At 40.1% G+C, this 24,696-nt stretch overlaps 1 protein-coding gene across 10 annotated transcripts in view; it reads right to left on the bottom strand.

Annotated features, from left to right (window-relative positions):
- RASGRF2 (Ras protein specific guanine nucleotide releasing factor 2) overlaps nt 1-24,696 on the bottom strand; it is a 240,322-nt gene that overhangs the window by 163,733 nt on the left and 51,893 nt on the right. For 8 of the 10 annotated variants that reach the window (XM_081503811.1, XM_081503812.1, XM_081503815.1 and 5 more), the window contains exon 2: nt 10,435-10,541. In XM_081503811.1, the coding sequence (XP_081359937.1) occupies nt 10,435-10,541 (107 nt within the window). Of the gene's footprint in view, nt 1-10,434; nt 10,542-15,654; nt 15,771-17,739; nt 18,435-24,696 lie in introns of those variants that run through there. The other 2 variants (XM_081503817.1, XM_081503818.1) reach the window with 2 other exon arrangements.

The raw sequence follows: 24,696 nt of genomic DNA, 5'->3' as shown, positions 1-24,696 counted from the left end.
TGAAGTCGCTCAGTCATGTCCGACCCTTAGCGACCCCATGGACTATAGCCTACCAGGCTCCTCCATCCATGGGATTTTCCAGGCAAGAGTACTGGAGTGGGGTGCCATTGCCTTCTCCGGAGAAATATATATGGGAGTAAAATATTCATGGGTAATATTTATAATCAAAACCACTACTCCACGCAAGAGAGAATAAATATTACAGTAGAATGCTGAAGAGTTCAGAGAAGAGGCACAGTATAAAATCACAGGCCTTAAAATTATCAGGAAGGCATTTTACTTGGGCCAGAACCTTATCCTAGTTATTCTGCCATGTCTTTTTTTTCCTTCAGCTGCTCCAGGTCTTAGTTGTGGCATGCAAGATCTTTAAGTTGAGGCACGTGGGATCTAGTTTCCTGACCAGGGATTGAACCTTGGCCCCCTGCACTGGGAGCGGAGAGTCTTAGCCACTGGACCACCAGGGAAGCCCTTTATCCTAGCTACTTTGATTGAAGACATATTTGCTAGTGAGAGAGAGATATGTGTCTAATACGCTAGATAATTATAATTACAATTAGCGTATATATCTAGCATATCAGAGAAAGAGAGAGAACTATGGTAAAACCCAAACTGAAAAGCTGTATAATGGGTAACTGAAGAAACATTCCCACTAGCTCCAGGATTATGCTCAATTTTATTGAGAAAACTTTGGAATCAGCATTCAGAGGCATCATGGAGTCTTTGGGAACTGGAGAAATCCAGTTGAGGACGACATCATTGCGGTTCCCAGCTAAACAATGTTTGAGCACAGGCAGCAGCACCCTTATCTAAGCAAGACCAGGCCTTCAGGCATCATTACAGCCACCTTAACACTGCTACCGTCCATTTTTCTGGCTCTCAAATGCTCTTACATCAATAGGTCCACTCCACTGGCTTATCAATATTTTCCAGGTATCGCATCAGTGTTAGAGGTTCTAACACTAATTCACTCCCACTAATCTCTTTTTTTCTACAAACAGGCTCTTCTTTCCTACACTGTTCCCTTTACAATAAGTGGAAACTCAAGCATCTCTGTTAGGAGAGATGAAAAAGAGAAATAAAATTTAAGGACTAAGGATGTCAGAGTTGGACTACACAGAAAGCTGAGCACCAAAGAATTGATGTTTTTGAACTGCGGTGTTGGAGAAGACTCTTGAGAGTCCCTTGGACTGCAAGGAGATCCAACCAGTCTATCCTAAAGGAAATCAGTTCTGAAATTTCACTGGAAGGGACTGATGCTTGAAGCTGAAACTCCAATACTTTGGCCACTTGATGCGAGGAACTGACTCACTAGAAAAGACCCTGATGCTGGGAAAGATTGAAGGCAGAGGGAAAAGGGGATGACAGAGAATGAGGTGGTTGGATGGCATCACTGACTCAATGGACATGAGTTTGAGTAAGCTCTGGGAGTTGGTGATGGACAGGGAGGCCTGGTGTGCTGCAGTCCATGGGGTCACAAAGAGTCCGACATGACTGAGTGACCGAACTGAGAGCTCCCTCCTTTAAACATTGCTTTCTTTTCAGTTCACAGTTGTAGTTCATTACTTAAACATGTGACTAACTTCGGGGCATGTGGAAAGTTGTCACTAATCTTTTCTAAAGCACAATTAAATATAAAAAATGAGCAAAACACTGTTACAAGGAAGTATAACAGAAAGCCAATAATGGTAAAGTTATTACTTTGATAGAAATTTTAAGGAATGCTTCTAAAAGTAAATACATTTTATAGTATAGTACTATATTAAATTAGTGAGGAACATGTTTTATATCACAATTGATAATGATGACCCTTTCCTAACACTGAGACTTTTCTTTCTTTATAAATATGCATAAATATATATTGGTAGAATTCTCTATATGATCACCAAAAATTCTTTAGCCAAAATATATATCTAACTATATTCATTAAACACAAATGGATTAAAGGTGTTTATAAATTTTCGTGTTTAATTTCTACTATGAGGACTCTAAACAAAATAGCAATGGAAACAGGTGTTGGTGGGACTGTGGATAAACTGGAACCCTCATACATTGCTAGTGGGAATGGAATGTAGTGTATCCATGGGGGAAACAGTCTGGCAATTCCTTGAAAAGCTAAACATAGAGATACCATATTACCCAATAATTCTTGCCTTATGCTAAGTTGCTTCAGTAGTATCTGACTCTTTGTGACCCTATAAACTGTAGCCCTCCAGGCTCCTCTGTCCATGGGATTCTCCAGGCAAGAATACTGGAATGGGTTACCATGCCCTCCTCCAGGGGATCTTCCCAACCCAGGGACTGAATGTGTGTCAAACCCATGTCTCTCATATCTCCTGTGTTGGCAGGTGGGTTCTTTACCACTAGTGCCATCTGAGAACTGAAAACATAAATCCACACAAAAACTTGTACACAAATATTCACAGCGGCACTGTTCATAACAGCAAAAAGAGGAAACAACCCAAATGTCCATCAATTAATGAATGAATAAACAAAAAGTGGTATAGTCACACAATGGAATAGTATTCAGTCATAAAAGGGTGGAGGGCTGATTATGTTACAGCATGAATGAACCTTGATAACATTATGTTAAGTGAAAGAAACTAGGGACAAATGCATTTATATGAAATGTCCATAATTCCAAATCCGTAGAGACAGCAAGTAGATCAGTGATTGGCTAGGGCTGGGGAAATCAGGCAATAGGGAGTAACTGTTAATGGATGGGTTTTTTTTCTTGAGTGTTGAAAATGTTCTGGAACTAGGTAGTGGTGATGGTTGCATAACTTTGTGAATATACCAGAAATCTCTAAATCACAAACTTTAAAATGGTGGATTTTTATGGTATGTGAATTACATCTCAATTTTAAAAATAATAACACTTTTTAAAAAGCAATGAACTCTCCCCAAAAGCAGTATTTTCACTGCATGATAAATCAAAAATTCTTTATATCAAAAAATGCTATACATGTAAGTACAAGACAAAAAATGACATAGGCTTATAACAAATATGAAAAATAGAAAATATCTTTGTCATACAAAGAGATCACAAACAAACTGACAAGAAAAACACCAATTGGAAAAATGGGGAATGGATATGAGATAGTAATTCATATAGGTAATAGAGACAAATATTAACAATAGCAAAGAACAGTCCCACCAATAATCAAGGAAATACTCATTACACAAGATACCATTCTCTACCCGTCAGTATAATAAAGATTTTTAAAAGTGATTCCAGCTTTCTCATGCCCTAGCAGAGGGAGATTAAACTGGTACACACATTTCTGAAAAGCAACTTGGCCCTGTGCCAAGAGCAGGGATAGGAGATGAGCAGGACACATTTGCGTTGAAGGAATTCAAGCTGACAGGGAGAAGCAGAGAAACAAATCAATGCAATAATCTCAGAGAAGCTCAGAGATAAATAAGAGGTTACAGTGGGGGCTCAAAGAAGGGGATGGTCAGCACTTCCTAGAGCTGGAGAAAGAGGACCCAGGAAGATGATGCAGATAACTGAGAGCTGAGCCTGAAAGATGAGCCGGAGTTACTCAGGCTGGAGGGACACCCCAGCACATCAGAATTCCTGAGCTCAGGACACAGTGCGGGGTGGTGTGTGGTGGGGGGAACGGCATGAGAAGCTCACAAAGGTCAGCTCAGGAGGGTCCTTGCTTGACTGGCTCACTGCATCCCAGAACTTTCTAGGGAAGGAGTAAACATCAGTTAAATGAACGAATTTTTTTTTTCCTTAAAAGCAACATGGGGGACCATCATACTATTCTCCCAACCCTTGTATCTGTTTAAATTTTTATATCATAAGAAAATTGATTCTAATAACTAAAGTTACTCAAGGGCACCCTGGAATTCTTCTAGAAGATCAGATGTTTTCTTCAGAAAGGGTATTCCGGTAATCATGTGGAGGACAGATCAGAATGATACACATTTGGAAGGGAGACCTCTTGCAGAAAACTATGAGTTTAGTTTTGGGCTTACTGAGTATCAGTCTGTCAATACACACATGTGGAAATAAGTAGGAAAAAAAAAAACGGAACAAATTGTGACGAGTAAGTACCTCTGAGGAAATAAGTAGGCTTCGGGAATGTTGGGGGAGAGGGGAAGGATATAAGTGGAAACTAGAACTTTTTACCCGCTCCACTTTTGCATTGTTTGAATTTTCGTTTTCTTTTTAGAGAACTTGCATTTATAGGTATTATTTGTGCAATTCAAAAATAAGTACTAAATACAAAATGGCAAGTTGAAGTTACATAGGGAAGGAAAAGCTCTGGAAAGTCATGTTGACCCAGGTGACACAGCTTCAGTGGGGTGGAGACAGAAACCCACCCCCAGAGGCTGGAAAGAGCAGGAATGTGTACAAAGAAAGAACAAACAAATCATTTCTCCAAGAAACCTGGCTGCACTTTCAAGAGTGGTCAGCAGCTAGAGGAGGATTTAGGGCCAAGGCAAAGGGTTTCTGTTTTTTAGGTGGGAGACAAATATTTAAGAAAAACCAAAGAACACAAGAGAAAAGTCAAGGTGAGCAGGATAAAGGGAGAGAGGAGGTTCAGGGAAACCCACAGGAACTCTAAGAGAGAAATGAATCAATTCACCAGCAAGAAAATCAGAGGGAAGAAGCCAATGGTAGAGACCTTCCTTGAACCAGAGATGTTCTCTGGAGGCGGCCCCCTGCCGGGGGTGAGCCCATGTGCACACGAGGACCCGCTCTGTGAGTGGAGACACAAGGTCACACTGCGGTGTCAGCTGACGCTTAAGGAAGGAGACAAGACAAGCATCTGAGGCAAACGCTCTGTGAGGAACAGGAAAGATAACTGATGGGTAGAAGGATTAACAAAGGGCTGCAAATAAGACAATTCAAGCCCAATTTTTCTCCACAGAAAACAATCTCTACTATCCAACCAAGCAAATCTTTCAGTCCATAAACACTATTCCTTTTCTTTTGTGTTCCTTGCACTCTTCAAACTCTAAGGGAAAAAAACGCTGAAGTCTCTTTCATTGTGGCAGATGTGGAAGCAAAGGTCTGACAGACGTTCTTGGTAGAGAAAGACAATATCTCAAACACACAAAATCCACATCTTCAGCTTTTTAATAGTGGTAGTCTTACTGTTACAAGAAGAATACAAAATATGGCCTTGGGATTGCTTTAGGCTGTATAACATTACCGTACGTTTCTGATTTCCTACTCTTGTGGCTTTGCTGTGATACATAAAACATTTTCAGCTTTTCTGTGTAATCACTCTTCTGACTTGTGAGGGACTTCCCCATGTTCAATCTACAAAGTGCTAATTTTAAGGGGATGACAGGATACACACAGTGGCCTTCGGTGTTGGCCAGATTTTGTATTATACACTTTGCTCCAAATTAAGCCTCTAGCCAGGTGAAAAAGAACGAGGTTACAAGCATTAGGTGTTTGGTGCAATTACCATGGGTGTGTGTGTGTGCGTTAGAGGGAAAGGTGAAGAGATAGAGAATATGAACAACAGGCTGCCTCAGGCACATGTAATCAAAAGGACTACAGACAAAAACAGACCCAAGAAGCTGGATTAGAGCTTTCTTTAGTGGACAAGATGACAAGGTTTAACTGAAAATCTTAACTGGAGGATTAAGTTTCGCTACTCATCAAGTTCAGAACTGACAAGGTGAAGGAAAGGGCTGTGTCAAGCCCTAGCCAAACAAAACCCGACGTGAGCTTTATGGGACGGAGTCACATGCCCAGTTCCTTTTTCTCTTGCAAATACCTTCCCCATGAAGGAAAACCTAAGAGCCACCTGCCACAGGCACACACAAAAGGGAGGAAAGAGCAGCGAGGGAGGGTGTTGAGTTTTAGCTGGAGAAGTTGGAGGCAAAGCAGACAAAAGATAGCAGGACCATCTCAAACACTGAGAGCATAAGCAAGAGCTCTGCAGGTGAGCAAAGCCACACATACCCCATGGTGTGCAACATCAGGCACCACGTTCTCCGTGGATCTGATGTTTCACAAGCCCTCCCCTGACCTCAGACTTGGTAGAAACCCAGCTCTCCCCTCAGGACACACCTGACTTCTCTAGGAGCCCCTGATGCTCATTCTCCCATACCTGACATACCAATGGGCAAGGAGACCCACCAGTATTGCCCGGTTCCCTACTGCCCCTTCCAGGCATTCATACACCACAGTTCCCTGCAGAAGCCCTTCCTGGCCAGCACTTGTCATCCTGCCCCACAGTCCCCCTCTCAGTCATCATATGCCCTCTCAGGGAGTGACACCATCCAAGCTAGGGATCCAAGAGACATGTTAGATGCCACCCTGGTCCAACACCATCCATTTCCGGGTGGGCACAAGATCCTTTGAAGTCTACCCGCTACAACTCTGAAATACTTTCCACCTACCTCTTTCCCCAGCTGTCATCAACCAGGTCCTTCAGGTCTTATGCTTAGATCAGAATGGGAAAAGCCTTGGTACCTCTGGTTCAACTGGATCCTCTTCCAGGACATGACTACTTTCTAACTTCAGAGGCTCCATTTGCTCAGGGCTCCAGCAGATAAAACTCGGAGAAAAAGAGCTGTGGACATTGTCATGTCAGCCAATGAGCCCTAAAGACCCACAATCAATTGGATCAGTGCTTTTGATTGTCGTAATGTCTACCATAAAGAAGACTGCGTGCTGATAAATTGATGCTTTTGAACTGTGGTATTGGAGAAGACTCTTGAGAGTCCCTGGGACTGCAAGGAGATCAAAGCGGTCAATCCTAAAGGAAATCAATCCTGAATATTTATTGGAAGGACTGATGTTGAAGCTGAAACTCCAATACTTTGGCCACCTGATGTGAAGAGTTGACTCATTAGAAAAGACCCTGATGCTGGGAAAGATTGAAGGCAGGAGGAGAAGGGGACAACAGAGGATGAGTTGGTTGGATGGCATCACTGACTCGATGGACATGAGTTTGAGGAAGCTCCGTGAGCTGGTGAAGGACAGGGAAGCCTGGCGTGCGGCAGTCCACGGGATTGCAAAGAGTAGGATACAACTGAGCGACTGAACAACAACCACAACAATGTCTACAACTGAATCAACCATGGTGGACAGATATGGCCAAGAGAACAAAGAAATATCAAGTTACTGGAAATGTCCAAAGCTCCATACCTAAATAGCAAACCATTTCTAGAACAAGCACAGACTTCATTACTATTAAAATACTCTGGCTTCACCTCATCTCAACAAAAATAAGACTAAGTCTTGCTATCACCTTCCCATGAACCAATGCCAGTAACACATGATGAACTGATATTTTAAGTGTGCCAATTTCTAGAAATGTAATATCAACCAATTTTGAGCAAAACTGTAAAACAAGTTTCCTGGACAAAGTCAAAGCTTCAAAATGAGAATATCAATTTCCAAAAAGACGTCTTCCTGGGCCAGATCTAAGGAAGAAAACACGCAACTGAACATGCCAGGAAACCACCTAAAGATCCTCTGAAAGCAAATCAAGTCGATGCAGCTCAGAGGTACAAAAGCCAACCTCAAGAATGTGATTCTCATGACACCCCAAAGATAGAACACCCAGGCCAGTACTGATAAACACCCCAGGAAAAGAGGAGCAGTGATTAACAGAAGGATTCTGAGCAGTCCCTATTTCTGTGTAGTGCCTACAGAAGGATCTGTAGCTCAGAAAAGAACTAGTCTTAGGCTAAAATACTCATCAGTTCCTCAAAAGCTCATACTTAAAAAGAGGGATCAATAAAACCATAATTATTGAGCATCTGCTATTAAAAAGGCAGTAATACCAAAGTAATGCCATCAGGGTGTCCTCTAAAGGGGAAATGTTTAGTTACCAACCAGTTGTTTAATTAGCATAATGCCAAGCATAAAGGGCTGACAAATTCTTTCTCTGAATCAGCCTCATTAACTTTCTAGCTCTGCTCATTTACAAAGAAAGTCAGGATAAATTTCACAGACCCAAGTTTACATTAAAAACTTGACTTAATGAAATGTAAATGAAAAAGTTATTATCTTCTGTGATTTGGAAAGCAAAAATTTAAGAAAGCATCTCAATGCAAAAAGTCAAATACAAGAACTCAGGTGTAAAGCAGTCAAATTAAAAGGAAGTCATCAAATAATGGAGTCCTGGGCCCCAAATCAAAGGAAAAGCAAATCTAATGGACCGAAAGTCAGGACACCAAGAAAAATGATCAATTAATAACCAAATCCTCACATCTAAAAGAGAAGAAAAATTTTACCATTGGATTAACTAAACCACTAAAGTGGTTTCTAAAATCTATGCTTCCTGACAAAATCATGTAAGCCCTAGATTGATCATACGGCAGTCAACATCAAATAGCTACTGACCTACTTCCACATATACGATAAAGTTTTCTTGGTATACAAAAAAACCCTCTTACTTGAAATTTTACCATTTTAAAGTAATCCATACTCTCTTTGGTTCACCACAATGTTTGCTTGGCAACTACAAAGGAATTTAGGCTGCTAATGGTACTTGGCTCTTCTGGAAAGAAAAAAAAAATGGGCAAATACACGTGTTTTAAATTATTTACCTCATTTTAACTCCCAGGTAGAAAGGAACAGAAGTGGTCACAAAGACTATGTCTGGAAATGACCCAAGGGTTTTACCTTGCCAACTTGATACTTCTTTCACCTTTGAAAACCTGACTTTCTTTCTACAGCGAGTCAGTCTGCATTAGCCTTAAGTCTGGAGCAAAACCTTTAGACAGAGACCCTGAGAGTGAAGACGGCTGAACAGTGTGCCTGGATCCTGATGTTAGCAAGCTGTCTCGGGGTCCCCCTTGGAGAGCAGCATTTGGTCGCCAACCATGCACATTTCAGAGAAATATTTTGGAGGGAAGGAAAGAAAAGGAACTGAAATCTTTTGCAAATAACATCCACTCTCAACCCTGACCTGACATTAATCCACTTTCATCTTTGAACTAGAGGGAGAGAAAAAGAGACAATAACGAAGAGTAATACAATATAGAACACTGGTTAAAGGTTGTGGAGTCAGAGAGACCTGAGTTCGAGTCCCAGCCCTTCCCACTTCCTTTTAACTAGCTTTTTACACCTTGGCCAATAGGCTTAATCATCATGAACCTTTGTCTTCTCATCTGTAAAATAGAGTTAATAATACCCTACTGGTAGTTGGGAGGACTTTTTTTTTTAACATAAATATGTAGAGCACTTAGCATGCTACCTGCCACAGGGCAAGTAGTCAACATTATACAGTAGCTGAAGAAAGAAGAGGGGAAGGGGATGCGAGGAGGGAAAGGGAAGGGAGTGGAGGGGAAGAGGGTGAAAAAAAGCCTTAAGGGTTCAAAGAACAGCCTAAACTCACTCAGGACAGCTCCTTAAATTCTTTATAGTCGATGTGAAAATATTTCCTGATGACCTACTACATAATCAGCACTGTGCTCCATTCAGAAATGAATGTGTCCCCATCCTCCTCCTCTCATGCTGTCCACAGTCCAGCTCAGGAAACAGAAATCACACGTGTGAAATATGTGAAAAACAACCCACGTTGTACTAAGTTGTTAAATATTCCACATGTAATAAAGCAAGCACTGCGGTCATTTGTAGAAGGGGGCCAGTGAGCGCTGGCTTGTGGAGACAGTGTCCAGGGGTGGGTGGTAAAGACAAAGACACAGACGTGAATGGACTTCTAGGAGAAGGAGGAGGGTCATGAACCGCAAAGAAAAAGTCACGTGTCCCAGACTGAGTTTCGCCCTGAAACTTTAAGCAGGGAGTCACAGTGGGGACAGGCAAAAAGCAGTGAGCACAAGGGCCATTCAAAGCAAAAATGGACAGGACTTTGGAAGTGAATATGAAAAATAAAAGAGAGAGGTCTGCCTGTGTCTCTTTTGGATTTCTCATTCCTGTTTGAGGCCGAGTGTACTCATGTCTACCTTTCTGGTATTTCTTAGGAGGAAGCAAAAGCACACTCTTCTGTCTCCCCAGATGGCGACTGGTGTCGCCTTTCTCGATAACCAGGCTGCATAGGGCAGGGCTTCCAAGTGGAGGCTCAGCTGAGTCTGTATCCCAGCTCTGCCACTCGCTAGCTGTGAGGCCTCAGGCAAGCAAACTAACTTTCCAGGTCTTGGTTTCCTTATCTGTAAAAGAGGGGTTAACCATGACATGCCTCTCACAGATTGTTGAGAGGATAAGTGAATCCAAGCATTTAACAGATCCCTTAATTGAGAAGCACTTATAACAGGGCCTGGCACATATGCACAAACCCTGTGTTCAGTAATCATCATTACTATTGCTGTTATCTATTACCTTTAATCTTCAGCTAGAATATAGCCACAGAAAGTGCAAGGAATCATCTCACACATGACTAAGGAGGAGATACTAAGGGGAAATCCAACTTGGAATTGCAAGTTCGCCCAAAACGAGCACCGATGGTGAAACCTCAATGCAAGACCCAGACAATCCAGTGGCTCCCATACCTGGCTTGGTGAATGGCCTCCATCCACTCTTTACCATCCTGCTCCTCCTCACAACGCAGCTCTAGTGGTTTCTGACCTTCGTGGCCAAAAAGAACAGTAAAGTAATACTGAAAAGAAAAAAAAACAAAGTTGTGTTTTATTTTTGAAGCATAATAGCATAACAACACAGTATTTCCCTACAAAGCGTATATTATGCTTAAAACACGCATTAGCATTATGTAAATCATATTTCAAAATGTAATAACACTCCCAGTCCACTTGGCAATGACTTTGCACCTAGAAGACACCATAGATTGCATCTTTAATGTCCCTCAATAAGATTCAACTTACACTATCTCACATACAGAAAAGGTATTTGGTAAAATTCTATACAAACACATCATTAAAATTCTTTGTAAACTCGAAAGTGAAATTTCTGAACCTAATAAGGGATTTCTACCAAAAACTTACTACAAACAATTCAACTAATGGTAAATTATAACAAGCAGTCCTTCTAAAATCAAGAATAAGAAAAATGGCAATTATCACCACTTCTAATTACCAATTCTGTCTGGAGGGCAACATAGAAAAATAAAGGAAAAAAGAAATGGAAAGCAAGGGGGGGAATCATTTTGCACAGATGATGTAAGTGTCTATACTAAAATTTCATTGAAACACTATTAAAATAAGAACATCCCTCAAAATTATTGGATGCAAAATCAATATACAAAATGTATTGCAGTTTGGTACAATATCAACAAATAAGTAACTTAATTTTGAAAACACAGAATTTGCAATAGCAAAGAAATATAAACAGTCGAAGGACCTAAGAAAATAAGTTTATCACCTCTAAAGGGCAAATTAATCTATAATTTCAATATATTCTAATAAAATTACCAATAGGTTTTCTTTGGGTGGAATTTGACGAAGTGAACCTAGAATCTGAGCCAGGGACAGGGGAAGATGTCACTTTAAATCAGTCTGTTTGAGGCTAGATGTATTAATTACCAAGCTGAGATTGTCTGGGAAGGAAATATGACTGGAGAAGTTTTTATTATATGAGAATGATCAGAAAAGTCCTCTGGGCCTGCCCACAGTTTCACCCTGGGGCCTGAAAATGACCAGTCCCACACAGCTGCTCTGAGATTAAAAACCAAAGATAAAACCCAAGTTCTTTCTGTTGTCCCACCTTACCACCCCCTGAAAACTTCTCTTTATTCAGTATGACAATTACAGGCTCATTTTCTTCAAACAAATTAAAAATACTCAGGACAAAAACTTTTAATCTATAACAACACTGAACCACTATTTTTTACACTTGAAACCAATATAATATTATAAATCATTTATACTATAATTTAAAAAATCCTTCAGGACAACATCCTAGAGATAAATTCTTAAAAACCCTAGAATTTTCAGCACAATTTTACAAAAAAGGCAAAAACTGGCCAAGAGACTTCTCATGTTACCTTGGCATAAATCATCAGAGGACTTGCCTGTGAGAGAATCCGCTGCACTACCCCATGGACAGGCCTGAGCCCATAAATGACAAGCTGTCTTTAATTCTTAAACCTCTCGTCCAGCCAGAGGACTAATGTTATGAACTAGGGAGAAATAACCTGATGAAAAGGCCACTGAGAAGGGGAAGAATTGAGTTTAGCACTGTATTCAATAAAGCTCCAGTTAAATTTGAGAAGAAAGGAGTTGAAAGTCAACAAAATAACAAATCAGTGGTTTAAAGGGCAATCCTATAAGTGATGGCATTTCAGCAACAGCTGCTACCATCCAAGGCCAGATGCTCAGTCCGGGAAGAGGAAACATTTAATGAACCTGTTATTGCAAGGCTGCAACCAGCACCTCAACAGCAGCTGCTGCTTGGGAACCCAATTAAAAGCCACCTTTAAAAGACAGCAAGTTAATTACATTAGCAGACATACATCCAAAGGTTAGACCATGTCTCAGGCATGCCAATGGTGGAAAGAGTTTTGAGAGGAGTTCACTTAACAAATTCAGCTCAACCACAAATAATCAAAACACTGTCTCTGCATGTACCTGCAAATTATTCAGGCTAAGCTATTCATCAAAAAGCCTTCTTTGTGTGTTCTAGTCTCGCTCTGATAGGAATTCAGTTTACCATGGACAAAACAGACACCTGAGCCCCAAATGATCTGAGAGAGCTTGGACGACAAGTGGCAGCAGCCACACACTTCAGCATCAGATGACCAAGGCAGAGCTAGAATAAATGCCAGACCCCTGCCAGCACCAGCAAGGACCACCCCCCAACGTCTGATACACACACATGCAATCTCAAGGACAGGGAGCCCCCCTTACTGAGATACTATCTTAGGGAGGCACAAAAGAAAGAATGAATTACTTTTTACTTAAATTGAAGAAAGTAGGGAAAACCACTAGACCATTCAGGTATGACCTAAATCAAATCCCTAATGACTATACAGTGGAAGTGAGAAATAGATTTAAGGGACTAGATCTGATAGACAGAGTGCCTGATGAACTATGGACAGAGGTTCATGACATTGTACAGGAGACAGAGATCAAGACCATCTGCAAGAAAAAGAAATGCAAAAAAGCAACATGGCTGTCTGAGGAGGCTTTACAAATAGCTGTGAAAAGAAGAGAAGTGAAAAGCAAAGAAGAAAAGGAAAGATATACCCATTTGAATGCAGAGTTCCAAAGAATAGCAAGGAGAGATAAGAAAGCCTTCCTCAGTGATCAATGCAAAGAAATAGAGGAAAACAATAGAATGGGAAAGACTAGAGATTTCTTCAAGAAAATTAGAGATACCGAGGGAACATTTCATGCAAAGATGGGCTCGATAAAGGACAGAAATGGTATGGACCTAACAGAAGCAGAAGATATTAAGAAGAGGTGGCAAGAATACGTAGAAGAACTATACAAAAAAATATCTTCAGGACCCAGATAATCACAATGGTGTGATCACTCACCTAGAGCCAGACATCCTGGAATGTGAAGTCAAGTGGGCCTTAGGAAGCATCACTACGAACAAAGCTAGTGGTGGTGATGGAATTCCAGTTGAGCTATTTCAAATCCTAAAAGCTAATGCTGTGAAAGTGCTGTACTCAATATGCCAGCAAATTTGGAAAACTCAGCAGTGGCCACAGGACTGGAAAAGGTCAGTTTTCATTCCAATCCCAAAGAAAGGAAATGCCAAAGAATGCTCAAACTACCACACAGTTGCACCCGTCTCACACGCTAGTAAAGTAATGCTCAAAATTCTCCAAGTCAGGCTTCAACAATACGTGAAACGTGAACTTCCAGATGTTCAAGCTGGTTTTAGAAAAGGCAGAGGAACCAGAGATCAAATTGCCAACATCTGCTGGATCATCAAAAAAGCAAGAGAGTACCAGAAAAACATCTATTTCTGCTTTATTGACTATGCCAAAGCCTTTGACTGTGTGGATCACAAAAAACTGTGGAAAATTCTTAAAGATGGGAATACCAGACCACCTGACCTGCCTCCTGAGAAATCTGTATGCAGGTCAGGAAGCAACAGTTAGAACTAGACATGGAATAACAGATAGGTTCCAAATAGGAAATGGAATACGTCAGACTGTATGTTGTCACCGTGCTTATTTAACTTACATGCAGAGTACATCATGGGAAATGCTGGGTTGAATGAAGCACAAGCTGGAATCAAGATTGCCGGGAGAAATATCAATAACCTCAGATATGCAGATGACACTACCCTTACGGCAGAAAGTGAAGAAGAACTAAAGAGCCTCTTGATGAAAGTGAAAGAGGAGAGTGAAAAAGTTGGCTTGAAGTTCAACATTCAGAAAACTAAGATCATGGCATCCAGTCCCATCACTTCATGGCAAATAGATGAGGAAACAATGGAAACAGTGAGACAGTTTATTTTAGGGGGCTCCAAAATCACTGTAGTTGGTGACTGCAGCCACGCAATTAAAAGATGCTTACATCTTGGAAGAGAGTTATGACCAACGTAGAAAGCATATTAAAAAGCAGAGACATTACTTTGCCAACAAAGGTCCATCTAGTCAAGGCTATGGTTTTTACAGTAGTCATGTATGGATGTGAGAGTTGGACTATAAAGAAAGCTGAGCACCGAAGAACTGATGCTTTCAAACTCTGGTGTTGGAGAAGACTCTTGAGAGTCCCTTGGACAGCAAGGAGATCCAACCAGTCCATCCTAAAGGAAATCAGTCCTGAATATTCATTGGAAGGACTGATGCTGAAGCTGAAACTCCAATACTTTGGCCACCTGGTGCAAAAACTGACTTATTTGAAAAGACCCTGATGCTGGGAAAGATTGAAGGCTGGAGGACTTTGGGACGACAGAGGATGAGATGGCTGGATGGCATCACCGGCTCAATGGGCATGAGTTTGAGTAAACTACAGGAGTTGGTGATGAACAGGGTGGCCGCGTGCTGCAGTCCATGGGTTTGCAAAGAGTTGGACACGACTGAGCGACTGAACTGAACTGAACTTTTTACATGATTGGAGCAGACTAAATTTACTACTCTCAGCAGCTTCTTTTTTCTCCACTTATTAAGTGTGGAGAGGGTCTTAACGAAAAAGTTGGCTCAAATTTTGGAAAAAAAAAAATGTTTACACATCTAAGTGTAGTGAGGATAAATCTATTAATACAACTCTGCTCACAGTCTTACCCAGCTCCCTCCCAGCCAAACAAGGTGACCAGAGTTCTCTTCCCTAAAGATAAACCTGAGCTTTCATATCTACTTACAAAAGCCCTTGCTCATATTCTCAAACTCTAACACCCTACCAACTGGCCTTAGTCTTCATTTTTAAACTCATTTCTGCCTCTTTCCTCCTAAGTATGCCACACTCCAGCCAATCAACCCATCACTCCCCCAAGAAGACAAGCTCTTTCCTCGGCCTCGTGCTACTGATAGAGTACGTCTGTGGGGTCACCAGACCTGGGTGTGAGTCCTGACTCCTCCAAGTGGTAACAACCTATGAGACCTTGGGCAGGTGACTAACCTTTCTGAGACTAAGTCTCCTCTAGTCAATGAGGCCAAAGATGGACTTACAGGACGGACTAGCTGCCATGTAATGCCTGGCACCCAGTAGGTACTTAACAAATGTTAATTCCCTTCTCTCTCAGTGCAAACCTTTGTCTTGATGTTCTTCCTCTCCAGTCCCTCTCCTACCTAAAATTCTTATTGAACTTTCATGACTCATGTCATGAACCGTCAATTCCACTAAATCTTTCCCAGGTACCTTTTGGCAAAAAGGAGTCCCTCTCTCCTCTGTGGGGTCAGCTGTGGCTCAGTGGTAAAAGAATCCGTGTGCCAATGCAAGAGACGTGGGTTCGACCCCTGGGTCAGGAAAATCCCCTGGAAAAGAAAATGGCAACCCATTCTAGCATTCTTGCCTGGAAACTCCCATGGAACCTGGTGAGTCCATGGGGTCACAGAGTCAGAGATGACTGAGCGTGCACGTACGCACACACGCGTCTGTGTTTCAGTAACCTCGTGCACGCTCTTCTCACACAGCCGGAGAGTTGTCCACACATGTATCTCTCTCTTCTATGTAGGACTTGTCCCTTTGTACCCAAATCCCTCAATAATGTTTAGTGAATAAATGATCATCATAAAGAAAACACGAGGTATAATCAACCTAATAAATTTGCTTCAAACAGCCACTTATGACAATTTTATGACTATAAAATCACCTCTAGGTAGACATCCAGAGAAAAGATTTAGAAACACCACTAAAGCTACTAAATACATATTTTTATCAAAAAAAAAGGAAAACAGATTATTATGATGTTCTTCATAATAGAGAAGCAGTAAGTACAGATACTGTAGGCTGGCAGATTCACCAAAGGGTCTTACTGCTTACCAACAGTAACTACACAATGCCAGAATGACAACACAATGAACAGGTCTAGGAAATTCAAATATTCAGGGTCTTAGTGGTATCTATTGTAGCTTTATATGACTTTTCATTTTCCATTTGTTTGGTTTTTTATTATCATTGGTTTGCTGCTGTTTATGCTATGTGTTTTTGCAGAAAGAACAAATCTAACCCAATATGAGAACACAAGTTCATTTAAAACTCTGGTCCTTAGGCTTCTGCAAGTTAGAAACAAGTTTATGGCTATGGCAGTGGCAACTGCAGGGGAATAATATTATAGGGCCACTTCCACTTCCTACATTTCTGTATTGGTTGGATCATTTACATAAACACTTATAGCTATATAGCCAACAAAAATATGCTCATTCCATTTTCAAATTGAGTCATTAACAATAAACACATATAGCTATATAATCAACAATAAAGATATTATCCATTTTCAAAACTATCCCTGCTGGCTCAGCAGGAAAGAATCTGCCTGAAATGCAGGAGATCCGCGTTAGGTCCCTGGGTCAGGAAGATCCCCTGGAGGAGGAAATGGCAATCCACTCCAGTGTTCTTGCCTGGAAAATCCCAGGGACGGGGGAGCCTGGTGGGCTGCTGTCTATGGGGTCGCACAGAGTTGGACACGACTGAAGCGACTTAGCAGCAGCACCAGCATGCTGTTTTTATTATGGTGGTTGTTTGTTGGTTGTTTTGTTCTTATGGATATTTTTACAGTTGGTTGATATTCATGATGAAAAGATTTCTAATTTTCCCAAAGTCTTAGATAAGAGTTGTATTTTGCAGTTTCAATGACATGCAAAAGTTTGCTGAATGATTCGTCCCAACAGAAGCCAACACGTAGACTATACATTTGAAACTGTGAGTAAAGTAGAGTATTAACGTGCATAAAATCCAGTATCACCATTTAAGAACTGCCTCAGAATATATTCTTTTGTTAAACATATTTTAATGGACAAGAATTTAACATAGGATCCAGCTCGAGGAGTAACTGTTTAACTGCCTCCTACCTGTGGTTTTCTACCACAGCAAGAAAATACATTAGGTCTGGCTTCCAAATTTCACAGAGAAGTGAATCAAATTAATTGTGCCAAGGGCTCAGAAAATCTGTCATTTTAAGAATGGCTAAACCAAGTTGATATATTTGGTTGTGCTTCAAATCTTTGAAAGGTTATCATATAAAATTGCAACAGAGAAACTTTGATGAACCAAGGGATCTGAGCTCCCATAAATCACCAGATATACTGAAATTTATGAAAAGGGAAGCATGCATGATACGTGGTGGCTTAAGTCATCATTCTTGACTCACAGAAAAAGGCAACGATTCTTCTCCATGTTTTGGTACACGTTCACTCAGCGCTGTCTTACAGCGACATGTGTTATTGGTAACATTCCATCTCTGTGATTGGTTTCACCTCATCCCCAGTCCTCCCGTTTACTTACCATCTTATCTTTGGAGAGAGACATCTAACTCCCGCCTGTCTAGAGCCACTAACTGAGCATATCTGTGACTTCAGTAACCATTGTTACAGCCTTCTCTTACAGCAAGGCAACTAAACTTCATCACCATTCCAATATCCATTCTATCCCGGCCTCTCCTGAACTAATCTAGAATCTCTAAATTCACACGAAACCTCCAAAACCTTTTTACTTCATGCCATCTTCTTCACTTTCTCATTACAATCATTGGTTTGAGTTATTTCTCATTTGCCAACTGTATTCTCATTTGTGTAAAGTGTATGTACAATGAAAATGCATGCTGTTAACACCGAGTTTAGTTAGTACCACTCAGCAGAGAATACTTCAACACACAGACCTTTAGTGTCAGAGTTCCCCTGCTGCTACAAGGAAATTTTCTGAGGTGCTCTGTCAAAGAGGGATCATGGTTATGCCAAACAAATGGGCAGGGGAAATATACATAAATGAGATCAATTTTAGATGTATCATGTGCAGCTCCATAAGGCACAAATAGAAACAATGGTTCAAGTGAGAGATTTGAAGGACCTTTCTAAAAATGGGATGGGATGCTGCTGCCAGTTAGCCATCTCTCAATGGTATTTTGAAAGGATGCCTGTCCTCTGAAAACAGAACAAGATGGCCTCTAAGATCCCACATCATCAAAATCCTTTAGTAGCTATAACATACTCTAGAATTCTACCATTAAGGTATGTCATAGAGGAGTCATACAAATAAGGGCTAGACCACTGTTCTGATTTTGCTGTTCAATATCTCAGTTTTTATTGCATGGCAATTTACCAAAATGGGAGTAAAAGAAAATACAAGTCTAAATAAAGAAATAATTAGTGCCTTTTAAGACATTATGCCTAGTATATTGATAATCATCAGTTACACTTACCAAAATGACTAAAAACAACCACTGCTGCATCGATGTTTTTAAATCAGAAGCACTTGGTTCGTAACAATACAAAACTGACAAAAAGAGTCCTTTGAAATGTTTTATCTTTTACATTTTCAGTGCCAACTACTGGCAGTAATTGCTAGCACTTAACTCACTGAGCAAACCTCAAAGATGGAAGCCCTAATGATAATAATAATCAAATAATAGTGATCAAATGCATAGCTCATGAATCAAAAACTGGATAATAGTAAAGGATTAATGAATGTATTTAATGAATAAAGAAGTTTTCTAAATTGATAAGGAAAAGCCAAATATCCTAACAGGAATATGAGAGAAGAAACAGAATATGTGTCCGCAAACAAAAAAATGATACAAATAGGTAAAATATTAAAAAAAATGCATATTAGTACATTAAAATGTTCCTTTCAAATTGCAACTTTGTTAATAATAAAATCCAGAGTTAGGAAGTATAATGTGTTGATTAATATTAAAATGGTTACAAACTTTGTGGAGTTGGTTGGCAATTTGTACCACAGACTAAACTACTCCTGTTTTTATATAGGAATCTATACTAATGAAATCATTAAAAATACTTTCAAAGACTTATGTCCAAGAATGCTTAAAGCATCAAAAACAACCATAAAGTATGCAACAATAGGGGAAACATTAAATTTGGTATTTAAATTGAAATGCTCTGAGCAATTAATAACGCTCTGTAAGAATATTTTCAAGCTAGCCTCTGAACTTTGCACAGCAGGAAAAATTCCAAATAACCTTGTGAAAAATAACAGCTAGGAGACTGAAAAGACTGATCAAAGACTTCAGCTACTACCCACCACAGGAAGACAGAGTTTAGAAATTGAGTCTGCCAAGTAAACTGCCTGTTAGAACAAAAATGAACACTCTTCAAAGGACAACAACGTAATCCAGAATCTTTAAAATGTATTATCCAAATGTCTGGTATACGCTAAAAGGTTAGTAGAAAAGAAACAACAGAAAAACTATGGCCATAATCATGAGAAAATAGAACACAGATGTTAGAATTAGCAGACAGAACTTCAAAGCAGCTATAAGAAAATGTATACAAAGACAAAGGAAAAGAGAAGCATAATGAGAACATAGATGGGGAATCTCAGCAGAGAAATGTAATTCTAAAAAAGGACCAAATGGAAATATTAGAAATGAAAAGCATTAACTATTGAAAAGAAAAAAGTAAATGGGTAAACATAATTGCCGATTATAGACAGCTGTTTCCAATGAAAGAGTAAATGTAGTGTACCTGTACAAAGAAGACAGTTGATCGCCTTAAAAACTGGTTCCATATTAAAGCTCAGTGTTGTCTCTATTGCTGTCAGTTTGAACATTTGGCACATTAGTTATATCAGCCTTTGTAAGAATAAACCTATGCTGCTGGGCCCATGAGTAGCTGCCTTTTTTTTTGCCACAACTGTCATTTTGTTCATATGCTCATTGTATCAGCACTGGGGTAACCAATGACAGGGATTATCTGAAATAAAGTGACCTGGTCAGTCTGTTGATTCGATCATTTAGTGCCAAGTAAACTGTCTGCTAGAATAAGAAATGAACACTCTTCGGAGGAAACTAATAGAATTCAGTCTTGAAGTCTCTCTGGTGAATGCTGCAGAGATGATCCCATTTGGGGCCCATTCCTATTTTGTCCATCCACATGCTTCTACTCAGGCTTTGCTACCCCCAAACTTCTAATCTTTTTCCTTCCAGGTCTTTGATACCAGCCAGAACATTCACCACCTCCTACAAGCCTGTGTACATTTGAGCCTCAGACCACTCCTCTTCCAACACAAAGTGGATGGCCAGGGTCATGATCTGCTAGCGCACTCACTGGGAGAGTTTCTCCTTATCACAGTCTTTCAAGGCCATTTCGAAGTGACCCATCCCTAGGCCAAGCTTGGGTTTGTCCCTTTTCCTTCACTGGGCTGTAAAGAATCCCCCATACAGCCATCGACAGAGGCTGAGAGAGGGCTGCTGGGGTAACGGTGGTGGATGCCTGGAGGTAAAAAAGTTAAAATTGTGTGTCAGAGTTGTCTCACGCCAGGCTGAAATGGCTGGACCTTTATACCTCTGCCTCACTCGGTCACTGAATGTGGGCTGCTGGAGGAAAGGTACCATCTTAGACAAGGCAGATCTCTGCAGCTGTGGCAGACTCTGAAGGAGCTGACAGCTTGAGGCTGTCTGCTGACTGACCCGCTGCAGCCAGGCAGCAACTCTTTCTCTGAAGGGGAATCTGATCGGTGCCCTGCCATGCCTAGGAAAATCCCCAATGTCCTTCAACAGGTGAATAAACAATATGTGGTACACTAACACAACCGAAAACTATTCAGCAAGGAATAAGCAACTGCTGATACTTAAATAAACTTGGATGAATCTCCCCATAAACTATTAATAACTACACAGGAAAAGGTAATTTTCAGGTGGAGAAATCTGGCAGACACCATCATAACTAAATGACCAAGATAAAGAAAAATTCTGAATTCTTATGTATGGAAAGAGAGAGAGAAATAAAATAAATGGGGCAAAATACGCATGCCTAGTGAATCTGGGTAGAAGACATACAGGAGTTCATCGTACTACTTTTGCAATTTTACTAAAGTTTGAAATAATAACAAAATTTTGAAGAACTGACTCATTGGAAAAGACCCTGATGCTGGGAAAGACTGAAGGCAGGAGGAGAAGGGGATGTCAGAGGATGAGATGATTGGATGGCATCACCGACTCAATGGACATGAGTTTGAGCAAGCTCCGGGAGTTGGTGAATGGATAGAGAAGCCCGGTGTGCTGCAGTCCATGGGGTCACAAAGAGTCAGACACGACTGAGTGACTGAACTTTTTTTTTTGAAGTTTTTTAAAATGTTGCCAGGCTTCCCTGGTGGCTCAGACTGTAAAGAATCTGCCTGCAATGCAGAAGACCCGGGTTCAATCCCTGGGTTGGGAAGATACCCTGGAGAAGGGAATGGCACCCCACTCCAGTATTCTTGCCTGGAGAATTCCATGGACAGAGGAGCCTGGCAGGATACAGTCCATGGGGCCACAAAGAGTGGGATAAAACTGAGCAACTAACACTTTCACAAAATGTTGCTAGAAGGAAAATTCATGGTCATATCTCCAGGTATCTGAGGATCTCTTACAGAAGTTCAGTTACACTATAACATTTACATTGATTGGGGAGAGGGAGTCAATAAGTCAAAAAAGCAAGATTTAGATTGATGGAATGCAACTATTTACCCTAAAAGAAAAAGTATATGTAATGTATATTTATTTATAATATTTATGTCTGTAAATGGATAAATAAATACACTGAAAATGCATACTATATGAAAAAAATGTAAGAGCAAATCCATCATCCAATAATTCTGCTTCCTAGAGAAACACTCAAAGACCACATACAAAGCTGTTCATTGCAACGCTATTTCAAGAGCCAGAAAAGACAACAATCTAAATATCTATCAATGAAAGGATAGCTACATACATAGTAGTAAACAAAGAATAAGCAGTTTAATAGAATGAGTTCTACATAGATCAACATTTATAGGAAAACCAATCAAAGCAAGCTGGATAACACAGAATTAGCATTTACAAAATAGTATTAATGAAAATGGGCTTCCCAGGTGACTCAGTGGTGAAGAATCTGCCTGCCCATACAGATGTTTGATCCCTGGGTTGGAAAGATCCCCTGGAGGAGGAAATGGCAACCCACTCCAGTTCAGGTGCACGGGGGCCACAGACCACGGGGTTGCAAAGAGCTGGACATGACTTAGTAACGGAGCACACACACACACATTAATGAGAATAAATGGAAGGAAAAACCCCAAAATGTTAACAGTAGTTAGTCCTTAGTAACTATTATCTTCTAATTCACACACTTAATGCATTTTTCAAATTAGTCATAACGGCATATACATTTTAAAGACATAAATACAAAAAGTCCTATGAATGGTAAAATTTGAAAAATACCTGGGGTCAATTAGGCATTTTCCTGCTTTAAAATAAAACAAATAATGCTAAAACATCACAATGTGAGAAAGAGGGCTATATGGTATGCATTTATTTTTAAGTAGAAAAATGTATAATGAATTGCTGAAAACATTTATGTAAATAAAAGGACTTGGAGCACATCTGGTGGATATGCCTGGCTATTAAATACCAAAGAAGCAGGATTAGGAAAGGAGCTTAAAATCTTGTCTGAATATGAACTATTAATGATGGTTCTGCTGGGCTTCTTTGCCCCCCAAAAAGACTTTTAATATTAAAAATACATTTTCACCTCATTTGCTGACAGATGAAAGCTTATAGCTGTCAGACATTTAAAAGAAAATGACAGTCTCAAATCTCCACAATCAGAATGGCTAAGAATATCAAACTTCAGTTCTGGAAAAGAAAATTCACACATGCACGTGTGCATAGGTTAGGGCTTTTTTTTTTTTTCCCTGCTTCTCCAAAAATCCTCAAAAAGCTAAACCCCTCTCAAATTCTCCAAATCAGATTGTCTTTAATTTAGTTTATGCTACACTCTTATTTCTCTTTAAGGAAGACATAACAAACAATTCAGGTCTGTGCCTTCTGCATTTGATCTTTTTTTCATTGTGAAAACACAAGCCAAATGCCATCGCTTTAGTCTACCACCTATGTAAATTATTTATCTCTTATAAAATGTACTTTTGCCTATTAAAATAATCACATAAATCATATAAACATAGAAAATACAAAGAAGCAAAATTAGAAGGGGAAATTTATCCAAAATCCCAACATCACCCCAAGACAACCACTGTTAAATTTTGATGTATTTCAAGCCATTCTATTTTCTAAAACCAGTTTAATATAGTTGACCTCATGTTGCATATGCAAAGTTACTCCAGTTTTTTTCAAGTTATATGATAATCTAAATGTGTTTCCATGTTACTTACAATGTGGTAAACATTTATGAAAGCCTGTATAGCACTGCACAGAGAGGACATACTACAGTTAACGTAAACATATTTGCCTATTTTTGAAACACTTAGAAGGTTTTCTGCCATTCCTCATACTATTTTGGTACATAAAATTTTTCATTTGAATTTTGAGTTAAGATTCTCAAGTGTGGACAACAGATGTGAATAGTTTGGGGATTTTTTTAAACTTGTTTTTAGATTTTTCTTTAGGGATCTTTGTTCCACATTGGCCAAGGTTGACACCAGGTTGCATCTGACAGGCGTGATAATCAGCTACTGAAACAATCCTTACACCACAATTCCAGCAACTAAGCAGCCCTAATTGTGATACTATAACTGGAAATTATAAGCAGCTGAATATTTCTCCCCTCTGGGAGCTTACACTCTCAGGCGAGCTTCTTTAACCTGAGCAGCATATGATGTTCATGTCTGCATGTGTGGGCATAAGAATAGCTAACATCTATTCAGTGCTTAACATATACCAGGCATTGTACTAAGATTCCTTCTGTATTTTCTCATTTAATTCTCATAATACCACCATGATTTATTCCCCTTTTACAGATGAGGAAATAGGCTTAAAGAAGCATGACAGTCATCCCCAATCCACCAGGGCATATGCCCTACCCTGGAGGCCCAGGGGTAGCAACAGACTCACATTCAACCACACACACTGCTTCCTATCCTCTGTTGTGAAAGCTGTACACATGGCAAAGCTAGCTGGGTCATACAAGCCCAAAACCCTGGACTCAGACACAGAGATCTATTCTGCTGAGCCAACTCACCACAAAAGGATGGACCACATGGGAAGGAGAAATAGATGGGCTGGAATCTCAAAAGAGAATGTGTGTCCAGAAAATAAATTTTCCCAAATCATCAAGTCTACACAGTTTTACCCCTGAACTTTATAATATTCCTATCTGCTGCCCTAACCATTTGTATCCTCATTTCTAATCTTTGTATCAATAGCCCAAGAGACAGCAGGTGCTACAAAAAGGAAAGGAAAGAGAGAGGGGAAAAGAGAGAGAAGGAGGGAGGAAGCTATCTATTAAATATTTATCAACCATCTTATTTTAGAAA

The sequence above is a fragment of the Giraffa tippelskirchi genome, chromosome 6 (assembly GCF_054371585.1).
Source record: "Giraffa tippelskirchi isolate mGirTip1 chromosome 6, T2T-mGirTip1v1.2.pri, whole genome shotgun sequence".
Taxonomy (NCBI): domain Eukaryota; kingdom Metazoa; phylum Chordata; class Mammalia; order Artiodactyla; family Giraffidae; genus Giraffa; species Giraffa tippelskirchi.
This window is presented reverse-complemented; position numbering and strand designations above follow the sequence as displayed.